Source organism: Prionailurus bengalensis, chromosome C1, assembly GCF_016509475.1.
Source record: "Prionailurus bengalensis isolate Pbe53 chromosome C1, Fcat_Pben_1.1_paternal_pri, whole genome shotgun sequence".
Classification (NCBI taxonomy): Eukaryota; Metazoa; Chordata; class Mammalia; order Carnivora; family Felidae; genus Prionailurus; species Prionailurus bengalensis.
The window spans coordinates 214,214,125-214,240,082 of record NC_057345.1 but is presented as its reverse complement, the minus strand read 5'-3'; the positions used below and the strand labels follow the sequence as shown (position 1 = coordinate 214,240,082).

Below are 25,958 nucleotides of genomic sequence, written 5' to 3'. Positions count from 1 at the left end.
CCCCAGCAGCTGCGGCTGAGGGGGCGGGGGGAAGGCTCTTTGCCAAGAGCCAGGGAGGATTCTGGGATGTCTGTGTTGAGTCATCTCTTCCCTGCAGGTTTCCAGGGAGCTGGTTTGCATGAGGTAAACTCGCGACCTGATTCCCAATTCCAAGGGCCACTGTTCCTTGCTCTGCAGCCTTCTCTTGCCTCAAGGATGTGGCCTGGTGGGGAGGGGGAGGGTAGTCCTGAGTGGGGGAGGGGGAGTGTTGGGGCAGAGCCCGGCTGTTTGGGCGCTGACGTAGAATTCGGTCCCACACTCACATGGGCTCCTTTTCCAGCCCTTCTCCCTTCAGCTGGGACCAGTGGCTGCTTGGGCAGTCAGAAGACCTCCCTGTGTGGTTTGCTAACGCTCCCTTTGGCCCCACCCCTTGTTCATCTTCGTTCTCTGAAGAAGCTGAGAAAGTGGTTTGTCTTCACTCTCCGGGGCTGAGAAAAAAAGCCTTGAGAAGGAAGGTCACTTTAAAGCCCCACCCACCAAAAGTCGGCCATAGGCTTCCTGCCCCCAGCTTGGGAGTCCCCCAGTTCTGGGTTCTCAGCTCACTCCGGGAAGCTCCCCCTAGAGGTCACAGTGACAAGGAAGGGGCGTTCACCAACTTCCAACCAACGTTCCCACTCCTACCCCTCCCCACAGGAGTCCCTCCCCTGTGGCCTGTGGTCAGTCTGTTGGGTGTGTGGGTCCTCTTGGACGGACACAGACTAGCAGCGTGCCAGAGGAGCCCCGTGGCACCGTGAGGGTGTTGACCCAATTCTTAGCGTGGGGCCTGTGACTGTACTTGGCTCCAAAGAGCTGAGGGGTCCAGATGTGTAACTTTGAAGCCCTTTGAAGTCACTTGACGTGCATGGGACATCACTTCAGGAGAGCTTATTCTTTTTTGAAAATTATTTTTCAAAGTTTTTTATTTATTTTTGAGAGAGAGAGAGAGAGAGAGAGAGAGAGAGAGAGAGAGAGAGAGAAGGGGAAGTGAGCCCGATTCGGGGCTCAAACTCACAAACCGTAAGATCATGACCTGAGCTGAAGTCGGATGCTCAGCCGACTGAGCCACTCAGGTGCCCCTTTTTTTTTTTAAGTGTTTAATTTACCTTTTAAAGCAATCTCTACACCCAAAGTGGGGCTCGAACTCATGACCCGGAGATCTAGAGTTGTGTGCTCTTCTGACTGAGCCAGCCAGGGGCCCCTCAGGTGAGCTCATTCTAAGACCAGCCTATACACTAGACCAAGAAAAGCCCCTGCTTTTATTTCTGATATTAACCAAACAGGGTAATAAAATGGACAAGACACTAATCGAACAAAAGTGCCTCCATATGTGGCTTCCTTCCCCTCGAAAAATGTTACCCTATATACTACACTTTCTTCTTCTCTCCGCATTCCTTCTTTTTTTCTCTCCCTCTCTGCTTCACTCTCTCCCTTTCTTTCAATCCATACAAAATATTGACTCTTTCTGTATGCCAGCCACTGGCATTGCCAGGAACTGGCAGTATACTCGTGAACAATAAAGAGATCCTTGGCCGGTACATCTTCCAGGCTAGAGGCAGGACACAGGCAATAACAACACCATAAGCAATAAGTGAATTTTACAGTGTTTTATAGAGGACTGAGGGTCATGGGAATAGAATAAGTGGGGGTTTGCAGTTCTAAGCAGCTGGTCAGGGTGGACCTCGTTGAGAACATGACATTTGAGCAGAGACTCGAAGGCAAATGCAGAGAAAGAAAAACATCTTTCCCTCTACCCGTCCAAGTTCTTGGCTGGGGCTTCTGTAACAACAACAACAACAACAACAACAAAACCAGATTAATAAGAGAAAAGCATGCAGACTTATTCAAGTTTTATGTGATGTAGAAGATTTTATAAGGAAATGGAGACCTGAAGAAGTGGTTATACCTGAGCCTTTCAATGCCAGGTTGATGAAGAATGAAAAGTTGTAGGAAAATGCGATAGGACAGCTGTCTTAGAGATAAGGCTTATTATTTTTTTTCTTGTAGGTATAGAAAAGCCATCTCTCACCTGAGGGTCTATGACCTACTTGAGGGGAAGGTCACAGAGTCCTTCCTGCACCTGCTGTTTTTCAAATTCCTTCGGCTCAGATAGCCATGCGCTATGGAGAAGAGCGTGCCAGGCACAGAAACCAGCCAGCACAAAGGCCTAGTGCAGGAGGGTGCCCGGCTCTGGGGAGACACAGCAGGGAGGTCTCCCTAGCTGGAACGCCGTAGGTGGGGCATAACAGGACATTCGGTCAGAGAGGGAGGGGCCTTGGAAAGACCTCAACTGGAGGATTTTTAAAACACTTAAAATTTAAAGAATACATTTTTATAAAAATGTTTATTTTTGAGAGTGAGAGGGAAAGCGGGCATGAGCAGGGGAGGGGCGGGGGGGGGGGGCGGAGACAGAGAATCTGAAGTAGGCTGTGTACTGTCAGCACAGAACCCAACATGGGGCTCGAAGCCACGAATCATGAGATCATGACCTGAGCCGAAATCAAGAGTCAGGCAGCCAGCCGGGCGCCCCGAAGTGTCTCTTCTTGACCTAATTGTAGCCAGGCTTATCTGGCCCAGACCTTGGCCTGCTTCATCTGGTGTTAGTGGGAATCCTGCTGGGTCAGTTTACAGAATCCTTGGTATCTAACTATCCTTGATATCTGATCAAAATCCTCACCTATCCCTCTCAATATCTTTTACCCTGGCTTGCCTACAGCAAGAATCCTGTCGAGTTGGTTAAGCCAGAATTGCCCCTTACCCTATGTTTCCTCTTAGTAATTTTCTATCCATCGACCCCACCCTGCTCCTTGACTATAAATCCCCCCCCTTGTCCCTATGTTCAGAACGGAGCTCAGTTCTACACCGAGGTCCCTCTTCCCCTATTGCGATGTTTCCAGAATAAAACGTGCCCTCACTGCTTTAACTTCTGTCTGGCTCTGGCCCTCTTGCAACACAAAAGTAGAGTGAAGATGATGATGAACTCAGCGTGAACCAATCACACGGGTTCCACAGCGATCAGCTCACGGCCACCTTGTTTCATCCGTATCTCCATTTCCCGTGTCCCACATCATTTCATCCCTAAGTATTTCTATATGTATCTCTGAGGAGGACGTCTTTTAAGCTGAACATAAAGTCATTTTCACACCTACAAATTTACAATAATTCCTTACTGTAATTAAATATCCTGTCCTTAGGTCATTAGAGGGTGTTTTGCAGAGGGATAACGTGCTCTAATTTACTTCCTTAAATGGTCAGATTGTGTGGTATACTCTGGTACAGGAGGGTCAGATGGCACAGCCACTTTGGGAGTGTGGCAGTTTCTTTTCAGGTTAACCATGGGCCTACCTTTGGACCCAGGAATTTCATTCCCAGCTATACACCAAAGAGAAAGGGAAACTGTAGCCCACCAAAAGAATCACACAAACATATTCATAGCAACTTTATTTTAAAATCCCCAAACTGGAGGGGCGCCTGGGTGACTCAGTCGGTTGAGCGTCCGACTTTAGCTCAGGTCATGATCTCGCAGTTTGTGAGTTTGAGCCCCGCGTCGGGCTTTGTGCTGACAGCTCAGAGCCTGGAGCCTGTTTCGGATTCTGTGTCTCCCTCTCTCTGCCCTTCCCCCGCTCATGCTCTCTCTCTCTCTCAATCTCTCTCTCTCTCTCTCTTTCTCTCTCTCTCTCTATCAAAAATAAATGAACACTAAAAAAAAAATTTTTTTTTTAAATCTCCAAACTGGAAACCATCTGAATCCCCATTAATGCGCAAGGAGATGAACACATTGTGGCATGGTGACACATGGAAATACCCAGAAAGAGAAAGGAATAGATTATTGATATATACAAGACTATGAATCAGGTTCAAAACATTGAGCAAAAGAAGCCCGATACAAGTGTGTGTGTTGGTTGATTCCACTTATATGAGTTTCCAGAACAGGCAAAACTATGTGTCTGTCTGTCGGTGGGTGTAGAAATCAATCGGTGGGTGGTTGTCTTGGGTGAAGGGGACATGAATATTGACTAGAGAGGGGCTGGTAGATGGGGAGACTTGGGGGTAAAGTTTGAAGACAGAAGAGTATCAGGGAGATGTGAGGTGATTCAATCCCCGCCAGCACTGACGCCTACTTGGAATTCGAGGTCATAAATTTAGAGTAATTCCAGGAGGCATGGTTGTATTTGACCAAGTCCCTCTGGACGTGCACCAGAGATGGAGAACTGGTTTTTGAACCAGGATGTGGTTTTGCTAAGTAAGAGGAAGAAAGTGGGCAAATCGGTTCCTAAGCCCACTAGAACAAGAAGACTTTCCTTTCGCTTCTTCCCACAGAGAAAGCAACACCCCCCCCACCATATGCGCGAAACACAAATCCCCCCAAAGTGCAACGTAGACCCCAAAAGTTCCTCCAACCCACTTCTCCTGGCCAGCTCTGCCCAGCTCCAGGGGCTCGCCCGGGGGGCCTGCTGGGCTCTTTGAGCTACAGTAGCTGTGGGATTCTTCCACAGGCACTACCTCCTTCAAGATCCCTTATCAGCTCATCAAAACACCTCCTACCACATCTGCAGAATAGAGCACCAGAGGGTAAATCTAAATCCCAGTGGCATTCTGCAGCCGACTTCAATCCACACAGGCGTCCCGGGTATCCTCGGATTTCCCAGAACAAGGTACAAGCAGCTCACCCTTGACCACTGGAGGTGGGCAGGCAAGAGAAAGGCAGAAAAAGTGGAAGAGGGAGGAAGAGAAAGGTAAAAAAGAGAACACAATCCCAGGGGTTCAACATCTTCATGGAGCTGGCCCACCCAGACCTTTCATCCTGAGTCTAATGCAAGACAAGCCGATTGTCCAATTCATCCATTTTATGTACTCCTTTATTAAATGTTTATTTATTTTTGAGAGAGAGAGAGAGAGAGAGAGAGAGAAAGAGAGAGTGCACACAAGTGGGGGAGGGGCAGAGAGAGAGAGAGAGAGAGGGAGACACAGAATCCGAAGCAGGCTCCAGGCTCTGAGCTGTCAGCGCAGAGCCTGATGTGGGGCTCGAACCCGCGAACTGTGAGATGATGACCTGAGCCAAAGTCAGATGCTCAACTACTGATCCTCCCTGGTGCCCCTATTTTATGTTCTTCGTAAGTGGGATCAGTCGCCCCGGACTCGAACAGAACTCCTTAGCTCTCAACCTCCTGGAGGAGTTTGAGCCTGGATCCCTTGCTTCAGCCCTGCAGCTAAGACCAACTGGCCTTCTTCCTTGGATACTTCCCTCCTTGGCAGCTAACAATGCAACACTCCCAGTAAGGAGGTACCTTAAGACTTCTTAGCCCCAGTCCTTTTGCCAGCTCATGGCTCAGTTCCCTGACTTTGGCCAGGAACGTATCATGAATCGTTCACAAGGCCACTTTGTCAACTCAAATTCCTGCTCCGAGTCTCCATGACTGGCTGTGTGAGGTGTCGTGAGAGTATAGTATCTGCATGTTATTAATGTGTATGCTGTCGCTGCCTATACCGAGGAGCGCTGGCTGGGGAGAAACGGTCTTCTAGAATCTTCCAGTGAAGCCAGAACTTGCAGCAGCAGCGTGAAAAGCTGTCTTACCTCTATGGGCTACCAGCAGCCACAGGCCTGATTTACTGCCCTGCCAAACATGGCATTGAGCCTGGGACCTCAGAGGAGATGGAAGGGGCTGCCCTTGGGTGTTCCACCTCAGTTTTACGACTGGACTTGTCATTTTAGTTCCCTGCATCCTGCTTACTCAATCTACCTGTAGCCCACCAGGTTTCGTGGCCAGTGGGAGAGTGGTTGTCCTCTGGAGGGTAGGGTGGGAAGGAGGAGGACCAGAGTAGCATCTGAAAAGCTCGGGACCTTTCAGTTGGTCCTAGTACCTGGCGCCAGTTAGCTGGGTGGGCCAGATGGGCAGCTGCAGGGGGCTCGGGCAGCCTGGACTTGGCTCTTCACCTCTTGTAGCCTCTTCCGGTGTACCTCTTCTGCCCTCAGAAGGACTGCTGCAGCGGGATAAGGCCCGACTTTCTCAGGAATAGCCAGTCTGTGGTCTAGAGACCACAGTCAGAGTCAAGGTCTGAATCTAGCCTGGTGAAGATGCTAGACCCACAGGCCCAGCCTCAGCCAGGCTGTCCCCAAACTCACAGCCACGGTAGCCTTAGTTCTCGCACTGTGGTCAGAAGTATACTTGGCCACGCTTCTTTCTAGCTCTCCTCTTCCCTCTCCAAAGCACCTGTTGGGGCTGTTGCTCGAAATTGGTGGTAATTAAAATAGTTCAATCCAACGATCACTGTAAGCCACTCTGAATGCAATGGCCTAACCCAAATCTCAGCTTATCAAAAAATGGTCCCAGTGGGGGCAGGCTTATTCATTCATGAGATTCTATTATGTGCCAGGAAGGATTCGAGAGAGGAAAAACAGCTGGTGTCTGCCTCCAGGACCTAACAAATAGAGGGAAGAGGGTATGTCCTACAGGAAATACCAACAGAACAGAACATACCAACATCCCCCCATTACTTGGGGGATGCTTGGCATGTGACCGTTTATCATGCATGGTTTCCGCTCTTCGAGAGTGATGCCTATGGTCCATGACCAGTACCGTGAGACCCAATGCAAGGGCAGTGTACTACCAGAGTATCCACGGGTGAGCCCCGGTGGCAGTGATTGCCAAAGAGAATGCGATTGGCATTTTGGGTGGGATAACTCTTTGTTGTGTGGGACTGTCCTGTGCTTTGCATTCTCAGCCTTCATCACTAACAGCCCATAGTATCCCCCAGTCATGGTGACAGCCAGTCACATTTCCCGCAGGTGGGAGGGTGGGACTGCCCAGGTCACCACTGCCCTGAGGAATCCAAATGCCATGGGTCTGTGGCTCAAGGCAACTGTGAATTCTTGACTCCTAGCGACTCAGGCATTCATCCTGGTGAAATGGTGGGGGTGGAGGGGAAGGGGGCAGCAGTGGAGGGCAGCACTAGAGCTCTGGTCACAGGCCCAAAACCATCTGGAGTGGAAAGCTGTGGTTTTTAGCTGCCTGGCATGGGTTCCCACTTCTTTGGGTAACAGGTTACGAAAATTATCATTTGGCCTCTTCCCTGCCGTCAGTCCTCAGACTTTCCGTGGGGTTGACCCTCAGTTCCACAGGTGGTTGTAGCCTGGCCAGTCAGAGCATTGCCTTCCCCTGGGCAGAGCGTGGGTTCCAGGAGGGACACAGGACCTGATCAGAGGCTGATCAGAGCCCTTTTGCTGCTGGGAAACAGACCACCTTCCCTGCCAGACTTGACCTTCGGAGGCTGGGGGGTTTTGCTGCTGCAGCCATCAGGCCCCCTGCCTGAAGATAGGTGACCCTGCAAAAGCAGAAACAGGTTTGGGGGAACCAGCCACATCTGCGCTGGAATTTCCCTCTTGACGGGAGCCAATACATCCCCGTCTTGTTCAGGTCAGGTTGGGTGAGGTTGTCTGACGGGGACAACGAAAAGGGACTGATTAATATGCCGGGAAAAGGAGCTGAGTGTCTTCAGTCAGAGGAGCCAGGCTGACCAGGGGTCCCAGTCCTCGGCACCAGGTCTATGCCCCCTTCATGCTGACCCTCAGGACAGGACTGTAGCGTGACCCTGCCCCAGCCTGGAAGTCTGCATTCTTCTCGGGGGGGCTGCTTCCCAGAAGAGGTGACTCTCAGTCCAGGGGTAGGGACCCTCTCCCAGTCTATCAGTCAGTGCCTGTTTAGGAAAGGAAATCCCGGGATGGGGAGGTGATGGAGTGGGCTGCGGGGTTCCTCGGGACTGGCCCGGCCCACCTGGCCCAGTCCCGCCTTCCCTGTTACAGGTAGGCTGGCTCCCTGCCCCCTCACATCCCCTGGTCATTACTGAGGGCTTCAGTGCATTCTGGACTCCCAAGTGCAGCCATCTGCCTTCTTTGCCTGAGAGCTTCATCTCTGGAGCGGAGGAAAGTCCTGGGAGAAAGAACCATCTCCTTTCCAGCAGCCTTTAACTGAGGACAAATGGGACGGGTGTCTAAACATCCAGCTTTCCTGCCTCCGGTGGGATTACTCTGAGGTATATGGTCTGTTTCCCATCGTTGCCCCAGAAGAACTGGGTAGGCCTCAGTTGTCCTCAGGGGCCACCGCACTTGAATGGACTGTCATCTCTTCCCTGTTTCACACCCCTCTCCTGTACTCCCACTTTGAACTGAGACCTCTGCCTCAGCTGCTCAAGCCCCACCAGCCTCTGGCGGGTGTGGCTAAGTCCTCCGAGAGAGCACAAGACTGCAAGTGGTGACTGGCCCTGACCCCGCGCGTCCCCCATCACAGGTGAAGCTAAATGAAGCCATCTCCCAGAGACAGAGTGTCCCCGGGCACAGGGCCCCTGTTCCCCAAGGCGCAGGCCTGGAAGGGGGCCAGCACATTCCTCCTGTTCCCACTAACCGGGATTACCACTGGACGGAAGTGCAGTTGACTGTGTTAGGTATTGAATTAAGTTCTAGAATTCTTGTTTTTAGCTTGGGAAAATCAGAAACAGTTTGCTCTGAATGTGCAGAGAAAGTTGCCCTCCCCCCACCCCCCACCAGCGGGTCTGTGGCCCCAACAGGAAACTGCAGGATCCCACCCTCATTGCCTGGGGCTCTCAAAGTCATCCCAAACCCATCGCCCAACGCACTTGCCAAGTCGAACTTTGTGTCTCTGGGTAAAACACACTCATGAAACAGAATTTTTTTTTTTTTTGTTCTATTTTGGTGACAAGAGAGATCCTCGATGGAAACTGGATCTGTAAGAAAAATGAGGATAGAGCCATTAGCTTAGACAATATTCCATGACCTTGGAATTTTGGTGGCTTCCCAGTTTTACCACCCCATGGGTGAAGGTTCAGCAGCTAAGATCCTCTTGTGGAAAAATAAATGATTTAGGATTCAAATTTCTGTCATTGTCTTGTCAGCTAGTTTCATCTAAACACAGCCACTTAGAGCCTGGTGTTCCCTTTAGGCTATAACGCACTTATGCAAAGTTCTTGGCAGGTACTTGGCTCAGTCAACATTGGCGCCTTCTTTTCCTGTCCCTTCTCCCAGGGCTCCCAGCAGCTACGATAGAGCCTCACGGCCCCCAAGCTGGATTGTGGCAATGAATTTTACTATGTTCAGTGCCCAAAAGGAGAGGGGAAATAGCCCTTTGCTTGTAGTGTCTCATCATTCTTGGAGGGATGCTAAGAGAGGGGCTTCCCATGCTTTAAGAAGGAGGATTCTGGAAACACCTTTTCCCGGAGAGGAGGCTTTGTCACTGTCATTAGATGGTTCTATAGTCTATGGACTAAGAAGGACACCAAACTCTCTATTTCCCTTCTGCAGTGGCTAATTGCTGAGCCTATGGAACCCAGGATGACTCAGTGTACCCCCCATGCACACACACACACACACACACACACACACCGACTTTCATATAACCTCAGGGTCGCTTTCAGTGGCTAAAGCACTTGTCCAAGCCAACAGATCCGCATTGGGCGTTCATTCTGCAGTTGGCTCCCATATCACCTTCTAAAAACATTCCTGCCTATTGTAGTGGGTGCTTTCCCCTTAGGAAAGGGAAGCACATGTCTGTCTGTCCACACTCCGTGGACAAACAGAAAGGTAGCGGCAGGGTCCTTATGATCAGAGGTCCCAGCCCTGCTCAGCCCCTTCCACTGAGATTCTTGTCTCCTTGCTGCCTTTCCCTACCTGTGGACACCACTTGTTGACCTGAACCTATCCGTTCTGCTTATCTCTGAGAACTTACAGGGACCCTGCATACTTGCCTAGACCCAGAGCAGACCCACAGTAGGTGTCTTCTCCATAGGCACCTTTGTTCACTAGCAGACTTCTAAACGACCTCTTCCTGGCCTCAGTTCCTGGCTCTCTACTCTATTTATGCCTTCTCCCCAAGTCATCTTAGCCACTGCCTGTGGCTGTATATCTCAGCTATTTCTAATCACTCCTATGCTTAGAGCTAAGACCGGGCTTTTCCGCTGACTTCCATATATCCATCTGCCTATGTGACATGTCCTTTTGGTTGTCCAACATCTTAACGGTAACAACGAACAGAACTCTTGATTACTGCCCCCTCCTGTGCCTTGTGCCTCTGGCAATGGCACCTCAAGGACTCCTCCTTGAGGCTTCCTTTCCCTCATCGCTTCATTCAATCTATCAGCAAGACTTGCTGGTTCTATATCCGTAAGAGCCATCACCCTGTTCCAAGTGCCATCTTTGCCTGCCTAGAGCAGTGCAAACAATTCCCATCTCGTCCTCCTCCCCCTTTTCCATTCTCTACTTGACAGGACCTGCAATTATTTTGAAATCTAAATCAGCAGCTTGAGAGACTTCCCTCTGAGGGGAGAATGAATGAATGAATATATGTAAAGCACCCGGAACAGTGCCTGCACACAGGAAGTGCTATATAAGAATTTGCTCTTGCCCTGCTGCTGGGGCTTCCAACCCATCTGGAACACAACAGAAATCTTCGAGGCCCTGCCTGACCTTGGTCCCTCCAGTGGCGGTCTCGGCTTCAGTCATACTGGCCTCTTGCCTGGCCCCCAAAACGTGTGAGGCTCCTTCCTGCCTCAGGGCTATTGAATTTGCTATTCTGTCTGCAAGAACACAGACATATTTGCATAGTCTGGCTCTTTCTGCCATGTGTGCCTCAGTTCAGAGAAGCCTTTACAGACCAGCCTGTTCCCAGGAGCACCCCCCCCCCCCGATCATTCTGACCTTCTCTGTTCTTTATCAGATCAACTTTATGTCTCTATTTCCTTCATAACATTTGCCACACAATCAAGAGATCTTGCTTATTCGTTGACTTGTCAATTGTCTGTCTGTGCCCTCTAGAAGAATGCAGGCTCCACCAGGGGAGGGCTTTTGTCCGTCTTGGTTTACTCCTATCGCACAGGGTACATACCCCAGGAATATTTAATGAATGAATGCATTATTTAATTAATGAACACTCTTTCCCCCCATCTGCACTCTGCCTTCTAGCTTGGATGTCAGGCAAGCATTTGTGTCTCCCTGTGAATTATTATCCCGTTCCCCTCTCTTGGGGGCCTTGGCCAGCCTAGATGCACTGACTTTACCAGACCTCAAAGTCCCAAGCCTAGCCGTCGGCTGTTGGTGGACCTTGGTGTCATCAAGTCTCACCGTACCCGGTGTGGTGCTGGGCACATGGTCAGTACTGACATGTCACAGCCGTGCTTCCCCACTTGCCTGTTGACAGAGTTCGCAGGGGTTCTTGTGGGGGACAGTGGGAAGTCAGAGTGGGAGACACTATGCTTGACTAGTGTCCAGGAACTGTCACTGCAACCTCTAGGCTTCTAGAAAGGCCTCTCCTGCCCCCTGCTGGTGGTGCCATAATCAGACCCTCAGACTCACAGTGTCTACTCAATGATGGGATATGACCCTGTAGCACAGGCTCGGACAGAAGCAGGTCTGGAAGAGGCTAGGCCTGCTGAGGTCGGTTAAAACGCATTCCAAGTACCCCAGTGCCATCCCAGTGCTGGAACAGTAATTTGACAAAAGCAGTGGGTTACGTGGAGAAAGGCCACCTCATCAGGGCTGTGGGGTCTGGGAAGGACCCTGTCTCAGGCCACTCAGGGTGGGTGGCACAGCCTCCCTCTCCCTCAGGGGAAACCGGAGTGGTCGAGGGACAGCTCTGTGCAGAGAGAGGACTAGCATGTCCCTGGTCCCTGGTCGCTGGCCGGACCAGCCGGTCAGGTTGGAGACCTGTCTCTGGGCTGGTTTCACCTGGCCCCGAGAAAGCTGCACCCTAGCCCTGCATCCAGGCACCGGGCCCACCCTGAGAGGACATAAGGAGTTACCCCTCGGAGCAGAAGAAAGCTGGGTGAAGTTCGTGCACTGCGTGCGTTTCTAAGTGACATCCGCGACATAGGGCCCACCAGCCACTTGAACCCCCACCCCCAACACACTCGGGGCTTCAGTCTCTGGGGTCTTGTTGACTCTGCCACTGATTCACTCTCAGGCCCTGGGAGGGTGACCTCCTCCAGACCCGGGACGGGTTTCCATTCCTCTCCCCTCCTCTCCATTTCCCCCTCCCGGCCACCTTCTCTTCCCTTCCTTGCCATCAACCATCTCCTTCCTCCCCTCCCTGCACCCTCCGCGCAGGGCTCAGCACTGTGTGAACTGCAGTATATATGATGCTTCACATTAAGTAACTGGGGTCCCTGCCATTCCCGGGGTCTCTCAGCTCCGGTTAAAGTGGAAGACAGCGTCTCAGTGTGGCGCTGCCTGTCTTAACATCCGACACCTGCCTGTCCTTGGAGCACACAGGGCACTGCCTTGAAAGCGGAGGCTTTCTCAGGTATCCTTATCGGCTAGAATTCCATGACATTTTGGATGTATATTTACTGTGTAGTCTTTTTATGGAAAGGGATAGGATTTTCCATTTACGGCCAGAACTAAATTTCCCTTGAAAATAAATGCGTGGAAGTTAAAAAGGAAGCTAATTAAAAAAAAAGAGGAAGTGATATTACAGGTGTCAACCCAGCAAGAGGGATACTATCATTACCTCCATTTAACAAAAAGAAAAATGAGGTGTCAGGAGTTAAGGAACTTGTCCCAGGCTCCAAAGATCCTGGGTGTGGATCGGGATCTGACGTTAAACTTGCGCGCCTCGAGGGACAGAACCCAAGCTGACACCCGTGGGCCCTGTTGTAAGGAGCCTCTAGAACAAAATGGCTCAAGGGCATGCTTCGGACTGCCGGTCACCATCTACCCATCCCCCGTGACCCGCCTGGCATGTCTGAACATCCCCTCAGGGCATCCTCAAAACCATCGCCCTTGGAGGTCGTCACTAGGCCCCCTACGTTAGCCATGGCGTGGCTCTCACAGAAGTTAAGTGATGCGTCCCCTAAGACCCAGCCACCAGGGAGCAGAGTCAGGCCTGGGACCTACTCCAAAGCCTGCATGTTTCCAACCACCCCCATGGTTGGTAGAAGTAACAAGACCCGCCACCTGGCCACCTTATCTTATATTCCAATAATCTTGAGAAGAAGGCCCCACGGTCTTCCCTGTTTCTAGATGGGGAAATAGAGCCTCTTGGTGGCTCTGGAATTTCATGAAACTTAAGGTGCGTCCACAATAGTCCCTCGATCAGGCAGCAGAGCCCCTGAGCAGGTGGTGAGTTTACTGTCTGGGTCAGGCTTTTGAGATACTTTGAGCATCTGTTCCCACCTCGTGCCCTGCTGTGGCCGCTCCCTGTCCATTTTGGGGCCGGTGGAGGTCTGGGGGTGGGTGGAAAAGCTGCCATTACCACCCGACCAGCATTAGCAGGCGTTCACTGCAATGGGGACTTGGCACTGGGGACAACTGTGGGTGCTCCTGGTGCCCACCCAGATCCCCACCAGCTCTGTGGTGTAATTCACGCGCCAAAGCTCCCCTGGGGTCGAGCTGAAGCTGGACTCCCCGCTGACCTCCTCCTCGCTCTACTCCGTCCTCTGTCCTCTTACCTCCCTCACTCCCTTTTTCCTCCACAAATCCTGTGCACCCAAATCCCTGTCTCAGGCTCTGCCCCTAGGAGCCTGGCTAGGAACCTCCGCTCCACGTCTCCCATTTTCTCCCGTCCGGTATCCCAGGCCGGTGGGGGTTGGGGAAACCTTGGTTTGACAATCCCAGTATGGGTCTGGCATTGTCCAAGAGCGTCGGGGCTGCTTGACAAAGCCAGGTGACCTTGAATCCAGGAAGAGTCCCTCGGTTCTTAAGCTTTCCCCGAGAGGCTGGGGGCTTGGCCCACCCATAAATTCCCCCTTTATTCAGAGAAGGAGAGACACTCCCTCGGCCCGGTCCTGCAGGGACGGTGGCTCGGTGGCTTGAGGACCAGCTCTGCAAGGGGGAGCGGGCACAGAGGGGGTCCACGTACCTGCCGGGCCGCGGGCCTGGGGTTTGTTCACAAGGATTCAGTGATGTAACAGGCAGCCCCCAGGGCTCCCAGAGCCACAGCGGCAGGCCCGAGAGCTTGGAGCATGTGAATTACGATGAGTGGAGTGTTTTCTTGCAGGTTCTCTGTAGAGCGAAACAGAAAGCCCACAGGTTGGGGGAAGCTGGGACTCTAGTGCCCGTCTACAGGCAGGGAAAGCAGAAATCGTAGGGTGGCCTCGGGATTTCAGGAACGCCTTCTCCCCGTGACCGAGCCTCCTCTCAGGGGGACACAATTCCGCCCACCCCTTCCAATAAATCCCTGTCGCGAGAGTCCCTGCGTCTGAGGATGGGCTAGCCTGGGGTGCCAGCTCCCCGGAACACCCAGGGAGCAGGGTACGAAGGCGGCGAAGGCCGCGGTGTGCCAGGCCCCGTGCCAAGCATCTCACACCCAGCGTCTTCCTCAAGCCTGACAACCACCATGTGAAGCGGGTTGTGTCACGTGACTCCATTTTGGGGGTGAGGAATCCGAGGAAACAACATATGACGCCCACCACACGGGCGAGGAAAACAGATGATCACGCTCCCGAGGAAGGCTTTGACAAAATGCAGTATCCATGGTGACATCAATCCTACTGAAGTAGAGAACCTTATTCAACGTGACTGTGTGTTTCAGGCCAAGGTCTCACATTCCACTCTACCAAGGGGTGTCAAGATGATGGACCCTGGATTCCTTGAGCGGAATCAAGACTGACACGTCTTACCCCGGCCAGACTGGATCTCTGCCCCTTCCCCTCACTTGCCTAATTCTAAGTCTTTTACCTTTCCCTCTGCCACCTAGGATGCTCTGTCTTTTCATCTTAAGCCACAGAGGATCCCAAGACCCTTTTTGACTCAGCTCAGATACCAATGACACTGCAAAGTCTCCCTGGACCCTGATTTAGGAGCGAGCGCTCTTTTCCTGAAGCTCTTAGAACATCTCTAGGACAGACGTCACTTTCCGGCTTGCATCTGAGATTCTAAGGCCCAGGTCTCAGCTTACCACGTAGACGGTACGGTTTTTAAGGGTAAAGTTCCCTGTTCTGGTTTTCCTCACAGGGCTTAGTATTCTATCCAGGACAGGTTCTCCCGCTTGTTGGTTTTTAAGTGATACGAATCCGTGGCTCGGCTTAGCACCAGATGGATAGGAATACTAAGTGTGTGGGAGGAGAGTCAGTAAAGGCGAGTGGTGGGCAGATCATTCCTCGACGGGGACTTACCAGGTTGTATTTTTGGCTTTACGCATGTTCTCCCAACACACCTGGGTATCCGTTTGCTTCTCGTATGTCTGAGAGATGGTGCTTTTCAAGGATGGACAGGAGAGGGGATTTGGTGGTGGAGACACCAGCCAAGAGAAGGAGCAGGATGAGGGGGAGGGGGAGGCGGGCTCTGCTTCTGGGTGAGGGGTGTGAGATCCCCAAGTGGGAAGCCGCTTCGTGGACATCGGGTGAGACCCTGAATACAGGTGCAACTACTCTGGGGCCCAGAACTGGGGGCAGATGATGAGGGCTCCCCTTGCACAGAGCCCTGCACCACTGGGCAGGGGGACTGACACGTTCAGTCCAGTTTTCTGCACAGGGGTCTTCCCATGAGGGGTGGCTTTCTCCTGATGGCTCCGTGGAAGAGGAAAGGAAGGCCAGATACCGTGGAAGACTCTACGGGAGGCTGCCCAGCCTGGGGGCATGTCTCCTGCGGAGCTGCCGGAAGTAGCCGGCAACCGCTGAAGGAGTGGGGATCTTGCTATTACCAAGGGCACGTGTGAGTTGCAATCAGCATCTGTCACTAAAGTCTGGGGGGTAGTGCAGATGCGGGTCAAGAACCAGAAGCTCTCAGCTGTGGTATGGGCCAGAGAAGGCGGCCAATCGCCAAACACAGCATTTAATCACAAAGCTCTGGGTGACAGGGGATTTACTAAGGGCTGTGAGGGCATAGTCTCTGAGGAAGCAGTGGGCCCATGGAGAAAAGAAAAACGTGCCTCCCAAAGAAGCCATTTTCAGTAAGGAAGAAAATTGGCACCCCTCCGTGCAGGGGGGGGTACCCTGGGGGTGTGGGTCTGGTCAGAAAGGGCAGGGTGCCAAACCCCAGGAACTGGCCACCCCGGGAGAGGCTTCCTTTCTGCCTGGGCTTCCCAAGAAGAAGTTACCCATGGCTGCTACTATGGTCCGGGGCAGAGCCTGACCCCAGGAACTGTGTGCCCTGAGGGTCCAGCCCCCCACGCGCTCCAGAACCTGTAGAAAGTGAGGAGGCTTGGAAATCCTCTTCCTGGCATGGTCGGCCAGGATAGAGGAAGGAGGACATCAAAGATGCGGCTGTGACACAGGCCCAGACGACGCCAGCAAGCAGAGCTTCCGGGGCAAGCGGAACAGGAACAGAAGGCCCGTGGCCCCGCACGAGTCAGAGACCCTGGGTGGACAGAGAAGGAGACAGATGAGGGACCCCCGGCCTCCAGGAGGCCGGCGGGAGCCAGGGAGACACAGGAGAGAGAGCAGGGGAAGCTGGTTGTTTTAGGGACCGCAGCTCCCTGGGGATTGCAAAATCATGCCGTTAACAGCTCACACCGGAGCAATGCTTCCTCCCTCCCCTCGTCATTATCCTCTGGTCTGTCAGGACAACCCTGCCGAGTGGAATATCGCCATTCTCAGTTTGCAAATAGGGAAACAGAGGCTCAGAGAATATATGGGCTGTGCCCTTACAACAAGTAGATTCAAGAAGTGGGCTTCGGCTCCGGGGTGCTAACTCATTCGGTGCTCCTTGGACAGACTTCACGGGAACAGACGGCAGCAGGGGACCATCCGCTCGGCGAGAGGGGGCATCTGACATTGGTCCAAGGTCCATTTGCCCGGGGTTCACTGACTTATCCAGAAGCCAGCTGCTGCTCTGATTTACGGTCCTTGAGACGCCTCCCCAAACTTGTCTCCCATGTGTCCCCTGCCAAGGATCCCAGCGGAACTCGGAGATGCTGTGCTGTTACCCAAGGGGACTTCCTGGCGGATAACTCCCTCCTCGTGCAGTGACTTCAGGCCTGGCTTCCTGACCGAGCTACAGGTTCTTCCGACCAAACCTCGGCCAGCGGTCCACCGGGCAGACTCAGCACCCTTCCTGCTTAGACCCGCCCACGACAGATACTTTTTCTGGAATGGGGAAGGAAGGGACTCTAAAGGCAACATTGGTCTTTTTTCTCTGTTAAAACAATTTTTTTAATAGGCTTTTAATTCCTGTACATGACATTTACCCCTTAAAGTTTTCAGTGGTTTCGGTCAATCGACAGAGGTGTACAACCATCATTACTAATTCCAGAACATTTTCATCTGTCCCCCAAGGAAGCCCCATAACCACTGAGCAGGCACTGCCTTCCCCCACTGCCCCCGGTTCCTGGCAAGAAATTTGCCCATTCTGTACCTTTCATAAATGGAATCACACATGTGGGCTTTTGGGGGAGTAGCTTCTCTCACTTAGCCTAATGTCTTTGAGGTTTACCCGTGTGGGAGCACGTGTCAATATGTCAGATAGTATTTCATTGTATGGATACCCCTCACGTTGTTTATCCATTCATCAGGTGGTTGATATTGAGTTTCTTCCCCCCACTTCTCGACTATTATTACTGAAGCTGCTGTGAACATTCACGTACAAGTTTTTGTACGGATGTTGTGTTTTTAATTCTCCTGGGTATGTACCTGGGAGTGGAATTGCTGGGTCACATGGTAACTTCACTTTTTTTTTTTTTTTTTTTAAGTTTACTGATTTGAGAGACAGAGAGCATGAGCTGGGGAGACAGGCAGAGAGGGAGAGGGAGAGAAAGAGAGAATCCCAAGCAGGCTTCATGCTGTCAGTGCAGAGCCCAACGCAGGGCTCGATCTCATGACCATGAGATCGTGACCTGACCTGAAATCAAGGGTCGGTTGCTCAACTGACTGAGCCCCCCGGGTGCCCCTGTCCATCTTTCGATTATAGCCATTTGAGTGGAAGACTTGTACTTTCCTGAACTACAATGTTTTCTGCATACAAAGAGATTTGGATTTTAGAAAATGGCACCCTTTATTTAAATAAAGGCCTTTGTCCCTTATCGCCAACATTGTTTCCCACTCCGGTTCAAAGGGAGAAAATTCTTCTGGCAGAAGAAGTGTAGGGGGTCCACTGTAACCGCTGACAGGTCATCACTGTTTCCTGCTCGGCCATCTCAATAAGCAGAATCCTTTCCCCAGGGGTGAGCTACATGCATTCATCAAAAGATTTGGGGATGGAAAATTTTGCTTTCTACAGATACCCGTTCTGAAGGCCGTAATCCAGAAATGTTTATGTCCGTGGTTGGTGATCACAATACACATGATATATCACACTTATAACTATTTCTACATGTTAAAAATGAATTGATTCTTAGCCATGGAAATAGGATTGTTGTCACAGTGGTATGTTGGATCTGGCTCTCTGACTAAACCCCACATTTTTTTTTTTTTTTTTTTTGTATCCACACCGTCGCAGAGGAATAAGCTGCAGCCCAGAGAGCGTGGCCTGCTCAGGACCATAGAGCCACCGGCACTGGCTCACGGTGAATTCAACAGAATCCCAGAGAAGGGTGTTCTTCCTCCTGGGGAAACCACCGGACTCTTGGGACCAGAAGGTCAATCAATGTCACAGTGAAGAGCAAGGGTAGTGGAATCAGAGTAGATGGAGGCTGCCCTCTCCCCGCTACTACTGCTTGCTTGAGAGTGTGTGGTTTGATTTCTTTGAGCCTCAGTTTCCCCATCTATAAAAGGGAGACGATGATAACAGTAGCTCCTTTATAGGACCGTCAAACGGGAAGGTTAACATAGACAGTTGAGCCGAATGCTGGGTACATCGTTGATACCCAGTGGCGAGAGTTAGTTAGTTATTACCACTATTAGCAAAAGTATGAACCAGCCCGTCTCCTGAACGCCACTCGAATTCCTTCTACACAATCCAAGGTTCATTCGGACCCCGGCTACCCAAGAAGACGGGGGACCACTTTTCCTAGACAGCCATTCCATTTTCAGACAGAACTAATCGTCGGAAATGTCTTCTTCGTGTTGAGCAGAAATCTGCCTGTCTATGGTGTTTTCCACAGGAAAGGCTGCCAGATTTAGCAAATAAAACTGCAGAATGCCCTTGGGGTGCCTGGGTGGCGCAGTCGGTTAAGCGTCCGACTTCAGCCAGGTCATGATCTCGCGGTCCGTGAGTTCGAGCCCCGCGTCAGGTTCTGGGCTGATGGCTCGGAGCCTGGAGCCTGCTTCCAATTCTGTGTCTCCCTCTCTCTCTGCCTCTCCCCCGTTCATGCTCTGTCTCTCTCTGTCCCAAAAATAAATAAACGTTGAAAAAAAAATTAAAAAAAAAAACTGCAGAATGCCCATGCCATGTTAGGACACACACTAAAAAATCATTTGTCTGTCCGAAATTCAAATTTTACTGGGTGTCCTGTATTGTATTCAGCAACCCTACTCCCGGGCGCTTAGTCAGACGTCGGAGGGCAACACGGAGCAAGTGTGCTCCCAACATTCACTTGACAGATTTCCTCCGATGCCTTCAACCAAACCTCATACGTCAAATGGTTCTTGCTTCCCTGCCCTCTCATCCCCCATTAACCTGCACTATCTCTTTTGGACTGGATTGTGAAGCATCTTTTACAGCACACAAGGATAGTCCGACGAGGGCGGAGTATGACCACCTCCCTCGTCCTAAACCGTATATTTCTGTTAACACATCCTTGCTTTTTATTTTTGAGCAGCCGCACGGCACTCCTGACTCCTGTTGAGCTAGTATCGTCTCAGAGCCAAGGCAAATGTCGACATGTACGCGTGGCTGCCTTCTTCATTGAGACTCAGGATGGTGGGGAATGGCGAGATCCAGGAATCCTAGTCTCTTGGGTAAACGCGAAACCCCCAAACCCGCACACCCCACAAGCACAGGTCCAGGATACGTGTCAACCAACGCCACGACCCGAAATGAGCCAGCCTCTGGGGGACCCTGTGCCCACCTGATTTCCTGGATCGAGAGGGTGCTTTTGTGGTAGGGTCCGGAGGCAACCCGCCCAGGGCCGGTGCAGGGGCCCGGGCTGAGGGTTTGCTTTCTGGAGCTGGGAGAGCCTGGGGTGCAGGCTGCTGGGGGACGGATCCAGAGCTGGGCTGCGGGGTGGATCCAGGGCTGGGCCGAGGGGTGGACTCCGAGCTGGCGTGCTGGGGTGTGGACTCCGAGCTGGCGTGCTGGGGTGTGGACGACTCCGAGCTGGCGTGCTGGGGTGTGGAGCCGCGGCGTCTGGACTCTGGCTTCTTCTTTTTGCCCTTCCTCATGGTGGGTTCTGTTCACCTACATGTGGACCTACATGGAGCTGCCTAATCTTCCGGCTCCCTCCTGGAAGGGGGCCGTTTGCCCCTGCCCTGGGGGAAGGCTCTGCGGACCTCAGCCCCGCAGAGAACAGTCACCTACAGCCCTCCTGTGAGGTCACAAAAGCCAGGGGGGCTCCTGTGGCAGGGCTCTGCGGACAGCGTCCTCTGCCCACACTAGCCTGCTGCCCTCCCTCCTCCCCAGTTACTGGGATGGGCAGAAGGCACCTGCTGGGCCCTCCAGCACCTAGTTCCGTCCGGCCACAGGGCCTGTGACAACCTGGACCCCCACGGTTCTGCTACCGGAGCGCCTCCTTCAGGCACCTCCCCGCTGGTGTGTTTCTGGGTCCCTGTGCGCTTTCTGTTTCGCTCGGAGGCACCCTGGCTGTGAAGCTCATGTGACGCTCAGCTCTGTCACCAGTTTCCACATACCAAAACCAAACGATTTCACCACGTGCTCTGGTCGTTTTAGGTAACTTTACCGAAGACTGGGGAGTCCGTGGATCAGCTGTCCCCCCGTTCCCCCTGCACACTCAGGTTCTCTTAAAGTAGCTTCTCCTTTCTTCCCAAACCTGCCCTCCCTCCTGTGGGAAGGGGCAGGGGATCCCCAGCTGTAATAAGAACCCTTAGTTATGGTGAAAGAAGTTCCCCCGAAAACATACCAGCTTTGTTCGAACTCATTACGCTGGCAACTGACTACCTCTTAAACCCCAAAGTCGTCGGGTCGATCAGGGGACTCTGAATCTTTCCTGAAGGTAAAAATATGATTTTCCTTTTAGGATGGACGCGGATAAAGCATTTTTAAAAGACAACCTGAAATGTCACACTGACTGCAACACAGGATGTGTTCAGATTAGAAGACCCTATCTCCACTACTGATGCATCACCAGGTGGGTGAATAGTCAGCTGTTAACTGCATGTTCCTAGGGGGTGATGCCCTTGCTCCAGGACAAGGTTAAGGGCAGACATAGCCAGAAGGCACCTCCACGCAAGGCCAGAGCCAATATGAAATATGAAATGACAGAAAGTAGTTTAGGGATCCTAGAGCCTGAAAAGAACTTAAAGAAGAGAACCTGAGGTTTAGGGAAGTTAAATCACCTTCCAAGGTGACACAGCTGGTTGAAAGCATCAACAAGGCCAAATTCTCATTCAGAGCTCTTTCATGATTTCAGAAGGCAATAGGGAATCGGATCATTATATAGGCCTTAAAGTTAATGAACTAAAAAAGGTCTTGAGAAGATTGAAGAAAAAAAAAAAAAGGCACCAGGGATTAGAAGGGGAAGATGGCTCAGATCGATAAAGTTGCATCGAACTTGGTTGACCCTTAGCATGAGGAGGTTCAGGGAGCAGGTGAGTAATTCCCTGAAGTCAATAGCAATGGATCCCTCTGGGGGATTCAACTTAGAATCAGAGACTGGAAACCCGGGTCAGGGACCCCGTCCAGATAAAGCAGACAGATCAAGAACTCCTAAGGCATTCATCTCTGCAGTATTCAATTTTCAGACACCAGTGGGCTTTTGCCTGGGGTTTCTACCTGGTTCAACCAGGGGTTTCTCAACCTCGGCTCTACTGATATTTTGGCTCAGATAATTCTCCTGTGTGTTGGAGAAGTTTAGCAGCATCCTTGGCCTCTGCCAAGAGATGCCACTAGCATGTCCCCCTGCCCTCCCCGCCCCAAGTTGTGGCCACCCAAAATGTCTACAGACAACGCTAAATGTCTCCGGTGTGTGCGTGTGTGTGTGAAAATTGCCCCTGGTTGAGAACCACTGGTTTAAATGAATTAGATAAGGCAAACTCATGTGGGTAGTATTTCCTGGTAGATGAAAGAAACGTGCCACGTCATACCGAGGGGCCAAGTGGCACAGAAAAGAAGTCCCTGTTCCCGGGGAGAGTATGGAAGAAACACAGAGGAGTGAGAGGTTTACGGCAGTGGAGAAAATACGGGTGTGTTCTTTAAGCAAGAAGCAGGGAGACAGTGCCTATAGAGTGAGGCTGGCCCAGAGGGGCGAGGAAGAATGGCATTGCAGGACTTTGCTAGAAGGTCTTCCGTGGCCCCCTCTGCCTTCTGGCTGGAGCACAAGGTCCTGGCAGGAGTCTGACTCCTCTAGAACACAGTCACAGACCAGTGTCCCAGGCTCGTTGACCTTGTCCAGCCCTTGGCAGCCGCGAGCGCGGAGGCCTGCTTCCCTGCATGTATGAAAGCCCTTCCCCTCCATCAGACCTCTCTCCCTTTCTGTCCCATCTTCCAGATCCATCCCAAGTGGACTCCTCTCCTGCTACAGCCTTTCTTGAGATCCCTACCTGGAAGTGACCCCTCCCTTTCCAAGCCCCAGATCATTCATATACTGCGTGGAGTTAGGATGACGTTTCTCCTGTCTTTTCACGTGGTCCCTGCTCACAGGCAGTGAATGCCCTGGAGGGCCAAAGACCAGAGAAGAAACTCAACACAAGCCGCTTGAAGGCGACGGTAGGAGGAAGAAGAAAGCAGGAAATCATTGCAAGCAGGGTGGGCATGGACGATGGGGGACAAGGCACTCACAGACTGCCTCACCATGGGGTTCTTTTCGAGGACGGACTGGGGCTTTCTGGCCTTGGCTGAGGACCACCCAACAGTCTGAGCTCTCCTCCCGGACATGGCAGCCATGGGGCAACCTCATGGACTATTCAGGAAAGTGAGAAAGATGGAGTCTATGGGGGATGCGAGGTCAGGCAGTCAAGATACAGTTCCGAGGGTGTTAAAATCCACACCCAGTGATCCTGGCCCTCTGGCTGTGTCCAGGGCATGAGAGCAAGCGTGTCAATATTTGTCCTGAAGCTAGTGTCGTAGAGTTGGATGAGACCTCAGACACCAACTGACCCTTGGCCCCCACATGTCAGGAGGGCAACTCGTCCTCAGAGGAGACAGCTTGCTCTCTGGTCACCAAGTGGGAGGGTGGCAGAGCCTTGAGCAACTGGACATTGGACCACCCTGCCCAGAGCACTGGTGCTCTGAGCCCTGCTGCTGCCTCTGGAGGGGACTTCAGAGACAGAAGGCACTTGGTGCTCGTTTCTGAGCCCCCTGTCCAGGGCCCTAGACCCACAGATCGACCCTCTGGGCCCACAGGCCTGGATTCCTTGATAGGAAAGCTCTCAAGGGCTGAATAAGAATCGCGCAGTCGGCCAGCTACTCTGACGTAGCACCTCTTCCGGAACACAATTGCGAGGCTAAGACCCAAAAAACCCTTAGTACAGTGCCTGGTTCACAGTAGGCAGTTTTTACTGTAAATTGGGATTTCTTTGGAGGAGAAGCCTCCAGAACCAAGCAAGGAATAAGTGGATGTGAAGAGGAAGGTGTGGGCCCAGGTCCTACAAACTCCCAAACCTGTACCTTGCAAAAAAGTGTGATTTGGAGTACGGGGCAAGGGGGCAAGGGGTCGGGTGGGTGGGTGCAAGTGTGACTCTACACATTAAATAAATTCGAACATTTTCGACCGGAGATCGCCCCGTGAGCACACCTGGGGTGAGAAATCTAATTAATCTGCACCCAGAGTGGTGCAGGTAGGGCCACGAGGAGAGGGACGGTGACATCGGGGGCTTGTCCACCACACTGGACCAGCACAGCACTCCCTCCGTTCTTGCAGTTTCCCACACCCCCGCTTTCGGGCCCCTCACCGTCCGTCTGGGTCTCCGGCTGCGCTAGGGGGACGCAGCCCCGCGCTCGGCGGCGGACGCGCGGGAGGTCCAGGCTGCCCTCGGGGCGGCTCGGGCCGAACACCGCCGTGTGCACCTCCACGGTGGGGCGGTGCGGCGCGAAGGCGCTGCAGAGCAGGGTCTCCACGGGGCGGCGCGCCTCTTCCTCCTCTTCGGGCCGCGGCTGCACGACGGTTCCGACGAGCGCGGCGAGCGGCTGGCGATCCCGCGCGTGCACCTGCTGCAGGAGCAGCCGCGGCCGCCGCAGGTTGGAGCGCAGCGGCCGTGACGCGCAGCACAGCGCCAGGAGCAGCGGCGCTCCCGGCTCCCGGCATCCCGGCGCCGGCTCCTCCACCGCCTCGGAACCACAGGTCCCGGCCAGAGCCCGAGCCGTCACGCGCTCGCACGGGTCTGCAGTCTTGCACCGGTGGCGTGGCCTCTCCCGGGTGGGGCGCTTGCACTTGGCGGCGGGGCCGTCGGCGGGCGGGCTTCCACAAGCTGTCGCCCGAGCGCTTGGGCCGCCGCGCGGCGCAGTTGCTGGAGCTGCTGTGCCCGCTCGTGGCTCGGGCGGACGAGGGCCGGGAGGACTGATTGGCAGGGGCCTGCTCCGGAATGTCCTGCAGGGTCAGGCAGCACTGGTCGCTCTTCCAAAGCTCGCCCGACAGCAGTATCAGGCGGTGGCCCTCGATGCACTGGGCCGCAGCCCGCTGCGGTGACTCATCCGTCCCGTCGTGCGGGGCCCTGGAGGGCCCATCCCCAGGCTCCATGTCCAGTCCGGCTCTCTTGCCCCTCCGGGCCCGGGCCTCTGTTGGTCACGGGACAAGCTGCCCTTCCCTGGAGCAGGCCACAATACCCCAGCGTCCTGCCTCTTCCTGTCCTGACCAAGGGCCTGCGCTCTCTACTTTTTGGAAATCTTTCAACACAGGGAAACTGCTGTTGCTGGCTGCTCTAACGCCAGCTGTGTTTAGTTTCTCTGTCACTTCGTATGACTTCGGTGTCAAAAGGGCAAAAGCCTTTTACCTCGCGGATGCACCATTATGCCCCAGCCTCCAAGTAAAACAGCTTTTTGTGCACCTGGTGGACGTTTAAAAAGCAGTGGACCTGGGTGCTCACTGCATCTGGGATATTTGGAAAACAGTGAGGAACAAAGAGGCTGGTTCTAGATGGCTGAGCCTGGGAGGCGCGCCCTATGGTGGCTGGGCCCAGCTGCTCTCTGGACGATCTGGGAGCCAGGGTCCCGGTCCAAGCCTGAACTACTGGGGCTACAGGAGATGGTTTGGGGTCCGCTTCCATCCAGTCTTCTATGTGTATGTATTAGAAAAATCTAGCCTTTCCCCCCTGTATTTCTCCTTTGCTACTCACACCAAACCGCGTTCTGACACTTCTGGTCACCAAATACATGTTTTTGTTTTTGTTTTTTTGTTTTCCCTACACTGAGCAATTCTGTGACACCAGCTGGGAGTCCTACAATTTAACTCAGTTCTTTTTTTTATTTTTTCAATGTTTACTTCTTTTGAAAGAGAGAGAGGGAACGTGAGCGCATGAGTTGGGGAGGGGCAGAGAGGGAGGGAGACAGAAGATCCAAAGCAGACTTTATGCTGACATCAGTGAACCCCATGTGGGGCTGGAACTTACCAACCGTGAGATCGTGACCTGAGCTGAGCCACCCAGGCGCCCCAATTTAAGTAAATTCTGACGCTATCTTCCTGGAGATGGTATCAGATCCCATAGATTAATTCCACGAGACTGCCCCCACCTCCAGCTGCCAGTCGTTACCTGTGCTTCTGACCAGTTGGCTGTAAATCTGAGTTTCCCACTGTCCCCTCCTCTGGTGTGACTGATTTGTTAGAATGGCTCAGAGAACTCGGGAAAACAGTTTACTCAATGTTGACCAGTTTATTATAAAAGGATTTGATAAAAGACACAGATGAGTATCCAGAGGGAAGGGATGTGAAGGGCAAGGGGCGTGGGAAGGGGCACGGAGCCTCCCTGCCACTTCGGGGCACACCGCTCTCCCTGAACTCCCATGTGTTTCTCAACCT

At 52.8% G+C, this 25,958-nt stretch overlaps 1 protein-coding gene and 1 long non-coding RNA gene across 2 annotated transcripts; one reads left to right on the top strand and one right to left on the bottom strand.

Moving 5' to 3' along the window:
• Positions 1–8,689: 8,689 nt before the first annotated feature.
• SPATA3 (spermatogenesis associated 3) lies at positions 8,690–20,354 on the bottom strand. Its single transcript, XM_043578137.1, has 4 exons — positions 19,902–20,354; positions 16,141–16,315; positions 13,878–14,020; positions 8,690–8,754 (listed from the first exon to the last, which is right to left on the bottom strand). The coding sequence occupies exons 1-3, from the start codon at positions 20,212–20,214 to the stop codon at positions 13,915–13,917; spliced, it is 594 nt and encodes a 197-aa protein (XP_043434072.1). The 5' UTR covers positions 20,215–20,354; the 3' UTR covers positions 8,690–8,754; positions 13,878–13,914.
• A 39-nt stretch (positions 20,355–20,393) lies between these two features.
• Positions 20,394–23,640, top strand: LOC122481888. The gene is made up of 3 exons (XR_006296949.1): positions 20,394–20,719; positions 21,027–21,137; positions 22,497–23,640. It is a non-coding gene; the product is annotated as an uncharacterized LOC122481888 (long non-coding RNA).
• Positions 23,641–25,958: the final 2,318 nt, after the last annotated feature.